Here is a 7019-nt window from a genome sequence, read left to right on the forward strand (position 1 = left end):
TGGCCTCTCACTTCCTGGTTGAAGATGGCGGATGAGAATGAGACAGCACCGATCCCGGAGAAAGAAGATGTAGAAGATCACGGACATTGCAGCGACTGTGAAAATGAAGAGCACCACTTTGATGATGGGTAGGAATGCAATAGGGACTCGCGGGGGAGTGTAAAATGGGTTACGCAGCTTTACGGTTTGCCAAAGCGCATGCTAACTAAAGCCTAGGCGAGCAGCTGAGGTTGGACAGTAATCGCTGGTTGGGTCCAGCCCACTTGCTTCCTTCCTATTGGCTTCAGACATTGCTGTCTTGTAACTTCTTCGATCTGATTGGCGGAGGCTGAGTTCACTCGAACGTAGGCGGTATTTAATCTGGAATCCCTTCAGCTATGTTAGCTTGGCGTAGCATGGGATATAAGGAAAAAAAACAAGTGCGCTTTAAGTCTGATATTTTTACAAAACAACAATTTATTGTTATTATGCTGCTCACATGAAAATATATTTATAATATACTTCCGACTTTATAAAAAAAAAATGCCACAGCAGACTGTAACTGAGCAGCTCCAGTTAACATTTAGCCAATTAGCTCGCATGCTAACTTAGCTGTCAAACCCCCATTGTCTGTGTAGATGCGGTGCCTAATCAAAAGTGAAACAAGTAGAATATGCATGGTCTTACAAATGCCTTTTGAAACTATTTACCTCTCTTTTCCTTAATAATTAAAGATTATTTGGATATTTTTAGTCTTTCCTTAATCACGCCCAGCACCAGCCGAGCTTCCAGGAGCACACAGATAAATAGGCTTTAATGGAAATGCCTCCTGTTTGCCATTTGCCCCAAGCGGCGACACATGAACTGAGCCCAAGTAAGCGTAATTTCAAGTCGTGTCCACACACCAGGGTTGTTCTCTGTTTATTGGAACAACTGGATGAAAGAGCTATGTCGTCTCCAAAGTCAGCATACTTAACAATGGTTTATTAAAAACATCGAAGCGCAAGAAATAATATGCCTTCTTTTAATTTTATTAATTTACTATGTTTGTATGATTTATTATAAGAGATAATATGCCTTCTTTAAATGGTATTAATTGACTGTTTGCAGAATCATGGGACATTGAAAATAGCTAAGATGTAATAGTGTTATAACCACTAAGGGAATATAATGACCCTGTTAATTGCAGTGAAACATCACTTTTTTCCCCCCTCTAGCAGCACATGCAGCCTCCCTTCATCCAGCACAGTAACAAAGAGTGTTTCTGGCTGTTAGCTGCTCTTCTCCGTGGACATAGAAGCCTGGAGAACAAACTATTGAATGTTTTGTTGTTCATTGTCCCAGTCATCCACTGACCTCTTGTACATGCATATGTACACACGTAGATCCCACACACTCTTCTTCCAGAGGTCATGTGATTCACCATCTGCACTGGGGTTACAAATACAGGCCAGTGCTTGGCCTCACTCCTCTCTTGGACTCTAATGAGATTATCCTCTGTAAGTATGCTGTCATTGTCAGGATGTATGGGAGGTGTTGTGTGGCTTCTTAGGTTTGAACTCCTTTTATTTAAGAAGAAGAAGGAGGTTGTAGAAGAATATTTAAATCCATCCAGTCCTGTATGCCTAAACGTTTTAGTACACATGTTGGCAGATGGCTCATACTTAAAGTAAAAGACATTGACTATATGTTCCCAGTGCACTGTGTTCTGTCTGTTTTCCCAGTTTATGACTTGGTTTCTGTTTAGCTGAGGGGCAAATGCAGTTTTTCCTTCATCTGCCTTAATTCAGGACCTGGCACTGTCCATTTTCACAGATCACTGCTTATGGTCTGCTTTGTATGAGGGGGTAATGTGAATGGAGCTCAAAGGATTAGACTGGAAACAAAACGCATTAGTTGTCATTTTTAACTAAACTTAAGATTTTGGCCTTTTTTTTTTTTTTTTCTAACCTTTTAACTACAACAGCCATGTCATGTACTTGCAAATATATGTTTAAACAGTGAATAAGAGAGTTGCTTTTGCTTAGGGAAGGCATGATTTGGGCTTATTGTTTAGGTTGCTTATGTCTTTGAATTGTGTTTAATACACCTGTGATCATCTTAGCTATTGCGTCTGAAAACAATAGATTGGTAGATTAATAAAATATATTTTACAGGGCCTGGTAATGAAATATCTCTCTGTCTTGTTCCAGTGACCGGGGTCTGGGTGACGACACTGGCGCCAAGAAGAAGAAAAAGAAGCAGAAAAAGAAGAAGAAATCTGGTGCCACAGAAGCAGCTCAGGACCCACTCGCCAAGGCAAGTTAAATAGCAATTCATTTTTAAAAGGCAGGTCATCCAAAGTACAAAAAGAAATCAAAATCAGTGCAGTTTATGTGTAATTTACAAAAGGTATGGTAAATGCATCAAGAACAGAACGACACATTAGAACTGAAAGCATTGTGTGTTCTTTGTTCTTCAAGGGAAACAACTTAAATAATCTCATCTATTTGTATATTGTGACTTCTGTTATTAGTTGTATGTTTATAAATTATTTTCAATTTTTTTTTAATTTTTCAAATAGGTGAATTCATTGCCAGCTGATAAGCTACAGGAGATCCAAAAGGCCATTGAACTGTTTTCTGTTGGACAAGGTCCGGCAAAAACCATGGAGGAGGCGAGTCGGAGGAGTTACCAGTTCTGGGATACACAACCTGTGCCCAAGCTAGGTCTGATAAGTGTCACAGCTTCAAGTTCTTCTGCATTCAAACTAAAGACTCGTATACAATGTCCTTTACTTGCACGTATGTGATTTGTGTTAAAGTGTTACCTGTTTTCTTTCAGGGGAGACTGTGACATCACATGGCTACATTGAACCTGATAAAGACCACATTAGAGAGGAGCCTTACAGCCTCCCACAGGGCTTCACGTGGGACACGCTTGACCTGGGAAGCCCTGCTGTGGTAAGAAAGGGTTCAATCATGCTTGAGTAATTCCTTCATGGCTTAGCTTTGGGTGCTCTGTTACTTAATTTCAGTGCTTGAATTATATATGACATCATGTGTCTTTTCAATTTTTATGTTCTTGTGTTGATGAATACATTTTTAAGATTTCTGTTTTTGTGTTTTTAAACACCAGCTGAAGGAGCTGTACACGTTACTGAATGAGAACTATGTGGAAGATGATGACAACATGTTCAGATTTGACTACTCTCCGGAGTTTCTGCTCTGGTATTTTACCAAAATTCGAAATTTCCAATTTTACTCCCAGTGTTAATGTTCTTTTGAGTCTAAATAACAGACTGTCATGTCTCTGTCTCAGGGCTCTGCGGCCTCCAGGCTGGTTGCCTCAGTGGCATTGTGGCGTGAGGGTGAACTCCAACCAGAAGCTGGTTGGTTTTATCAGTGCCATTCCAGCTACAATCCATATCTATGAAATGTAAGTAATGTGGAGTGGAATTTTGTAAGAATGTCTTTATAATTTCTGCTAAAATTACCAAACATCTGTTTGTGCTAATTACTAAATCCTACTGTTTCATTATTGTCTTTGTATTTTAAGAGAAAAGAAAATGGTTGAGATCAACTTCCTCTGCGTCCACAAGAAGCTGCGAGCCAAGCGAGTTGCTCCAGTGCTGATCAGAGAGATCACCAGACGGGTCAACCTGGAGGGCATCTTCCAAGCAGTTTACACTGCCGGTGTGGTGCTGCCCAAACCGGTGGGCACCTGCAGGTTTGTCCAACAGAGAGATGATCTGTCTTCTTCTTGTTTTACAGCTTTATTTTTTGCATGATTTTACTTCTCTTCTGCAGGTACTGGCATCGCTCTTTGAACCCACGGAAACTAATCGAAGTGAAGTTCTCCCATCTGAGCAGGAATATGACTATGCAGCGCACCATGAAGTTGTACCGCTTGCCTGAGGTTGGTGGAAATCATCACTTTGTAATAATTTAAGAAGATAACCATGCTTGTCATCCTGTTTTTAACTTCCTCCTCTTTGCCATCTCTCTTTTAGGCCCCAAAGACTTCTGGTTTGCGGCCAATGACCAAGAACGACTTGCCAGTGGTGCATCGACTCCTTCGTGAGTACCTGAGCCAGTTCAACCTCGTGCCTGTCATGAACCAGGAGGAGGTGGCACACTGGTTGCTGCCTCGCGAAAACATTATCGACACTTACCTGGTGGAGGTAAAGCTTTCCCCGGAGTCACCGAACTGAATACTTTGTTCAAACTATCCCTGCATAGATGCATTGAGACGGTGGTGTTTTTCTCTGACAGAACGATGGAAAGGTGACGGATTTCCTGAGTTTCTACACACTGCCCTCAACCATCATGAATCACCCTGTGCACCGCAGTCTAAAAGCTGCGTACTCCTTCTACAACGTGCACACCACCACCCCCCTGCTTGACCTGATGTCTGATGCACTTATTCTGGCAAAATCGGTGTGTTTTCAACCTGGATAAGTACACGAGATTTCTGAGGTTTCTCACACTTACATGGATGTGATGTTTGTTGCCTTTTCTTTTTGTCTATACAGAAAGGCTTTGATGTCTTTAATGCACTGGATCTAATGGAAAACAAGACTTTCTTGGAAAAGCTGAAGTTTGGCATCGGGGATGGGAACCTACAGTATTATCTGTACAATTGGAAGTGTCCCAGCATGGGCTCAGAAAAGGTACATTTCTGGGATCACTTTTTTATTTTAGTGCTGTTATTTTTACTGAAGATATAAACAGATAAGTTTACGCAGAAAGCTTTGGAAGTCTAAAATATTTTCTTGCTTTTTGAGGGAGAAAATCCTTGTTATAAAAAGCTTCTGTGCTCATTTTTTGCTGTTGCTACCGCTGGGGGCTGAAGAGGAGAGGAAGAGCTGCTACGAACAGTTCTTTCTTTTTAAAGTTGGACTTTTTTTTAAACTGAACAATTATCAACCAGAAATGAGTTGAAAGGAAGAAAAAAAAACAAAAAAAAAACTTTATGTTGTACCTTCTGATAATTTATAACTAATCTATTAAATGATGATTCCTGTTGACTGAAGTTTGCATGTGTTTCATGCTTCTGTTGCTTCTTTAGGTTGGGTTGGTTCTTCAGTGACATCCCTCTTCCGCCACGCACACGCGTCACCAACAGGCCAGGACAACGCACCGTGGAATGATGACTTCCTGCTTTTGGAAAGGAAACCCACCGCCCATTTTGTTTTCCTTTCTGACCTTCTGAACTTTGACCTGCACTACCGCTGCCAGGCAGGGAGGCAGAGAGAGCGATCAGCTTCTCTCACTCCCTCAATCACATGGACCTTAAGCCATTGTAGTTACCATCTTAAACTACTGCATTTCATCTGAAAGCTGTCTTGATTGTACCAAACCACACATACACCTGGGAACAGTTTGCACAGATTACTGGCCACCAAAACGCTCACTGTAGGCTAATCTACAAAACCTACCGTACATGTAAATAATGTCAGACATAACTGCAGATTCTGCCCTAACACATGCAGACTAGAACCTACTATTTTATTTTATTCATAAATGTTGGAAGTGCTTTTTGCAATTAAAATAAACTTGTCATTCTTGAGTTTTAGAGACAGAAAAAAATCAAAATGAGCAAAAATATTTTAAAGAGAAAGAGATGAGGTAATAAAAACCAAAAGTGGACATAAGATAAGGGCTTCTGTTCAGAGTTTCTTGTCATGCTTGTCTCTTTTTTTTTTTTTTTTTAAATCGCACTTTTCTAGCAATCGCAGGAGGTGTTTCAACACTGCTAGGAGTTGATGTCAACATTCATCTTCTGGAGCTCCCTTCGTCTATATTAACCTTCGGCCCTCTTCTCCTTTCCAGCTTACAGTGCTAACAAAGGAAACCCTGCAACACAGACTGATGATGAATCAGCTCAGTTGGAGACAAAAATCAATCATTATTTATCAAGCTGGACTGCTATGCAGAGGCTGAATGCATTCTGACAGGTTTTGTTCTACACGGTGATCAGCAAGAATGACATTTTTTTTTAATGATGTGTCAATTTTAAATGTGCCCCAGTTGCAACATCCACGGTTGTGATCCCACACTCTTGATATCGCTTCCAGAAATTATGTGAGGGCCCAGAGTAAAATCTGAAACAAAGTGTACTACAAGTTACGTTTGACGATTGTGAACTAATCCTGCAAACTACAATTACAAAACATCTGAAAATCACTTTAAAATGTATTTATTGAATAAATCCAAATAAACTATTAAAACAACCTAATAGGTTTGCATGCACATCCAGCGCTGTGCTGAGGTTTTTGCTGTATAGTTGTGAGGTATTTGAATAAATATCGCATATAACAAGCTTTCATCCAATTCAGGAAGTGCAAAATAAGTTCAAATGAAGGTTTCACTTCATGCAGCGTCTTAATAGTGAACGTTTTTATCAAAGTGGGAGAGGTTTCATGGTGGATGTTGGAGCTGGGTTTACAAACAGCACGCTAAACTTGTAAGAAGGGCAGGGTGGATGATGTTCATGACTGGGGAAATGTCCCAGTTATTGTGTTTCTTATGTAAAACAGCTCTGATTTCAAACAGATGTTAAAAAAAAAAAAAAAAAAAGAGAAATACAAAAACCTGATTTTGTGGAGTTTTCAGGCAGGCAATGAATGTGAGGAGGCAGTGGACTTTTTTTTCCTTTTTGAGCAAAAAAATAAATGGATAAACTTAAAGATGCATCAAAGTTTTGTTTTTACCTGTCAAAATATGGATGTCAAGTCAGATTAAATGTAAAATATATGAAGGTAGCAACTTTTAGAGAGGTTAAGCCAATAAGAAATCAACTAAAGCCAACTTGCTTTAGGCAACAAATTTTTCTTTAAGTTGTACTAAAAGATGCTATGTTCAGTTGCAGACTTTTTTTTCTTAGTTTAAAGTGTGGTGATGCATTTTTTTTTCCTTAACTATATGCTATGTTGCTTACAAACTCACACTTTACTCAACATTTTAAAAGAAAGGCAGTCATTAAAGCTTCAATGAGCTTAATTTCTAAAACTATTAACTTTCCATTTTACCTGTGTGGGTTAAAAATCACACATTCAA

General features: G+C 39.6%; 1 protein-coding gene across 1 annotated transcript; it reads left to right on the plus strand.

Annotated features, from left to right (window-relative positions):
- Positions 1–24: 24 nt before the first annotated feature.
- Positions 25–6667, plus strand: LOC306765114 (glycylpeptide N-tetradecanoyltransferase 1-like; the record flags this gene model as incomplete). The annotated part of the gene is made up of 12 exons (XM_079252473.1): positions 25–128; positions 2172–2277; positions 2543–2687; positions 2803–2921; positions 3097–3188; positions 3280–3396; positions 3517–3687; positions 3768–3876; positions 3971–4141; positions 4233–4397; positions 4493–4630; positions 5029–6667. 12 exons carry the CDS (start codon positions 25–27, stop codon positions 5047–5049), a joined length of 1458 nt encoding a protein of 485 aa, XP_079108599.1. The 3' UTR covers positions 5050–6667.
- Between the last annotated feature and the right edge of the window lie 352 nt (positions 6668–7019).

The sequence above is a fragment of the Telmatherina bonti genome (genome assembly GCF_933228915.1).
Source record: "Telmatherina bonti genome assembly, chromosome: 14".
Classification (NCBI taxonomy): Eukaryota; Metazoa; Chordata; class Actinopteri; order Atheriniformes; family Telmatherinidae; genus Telmatherina; species Telmatherina bonti.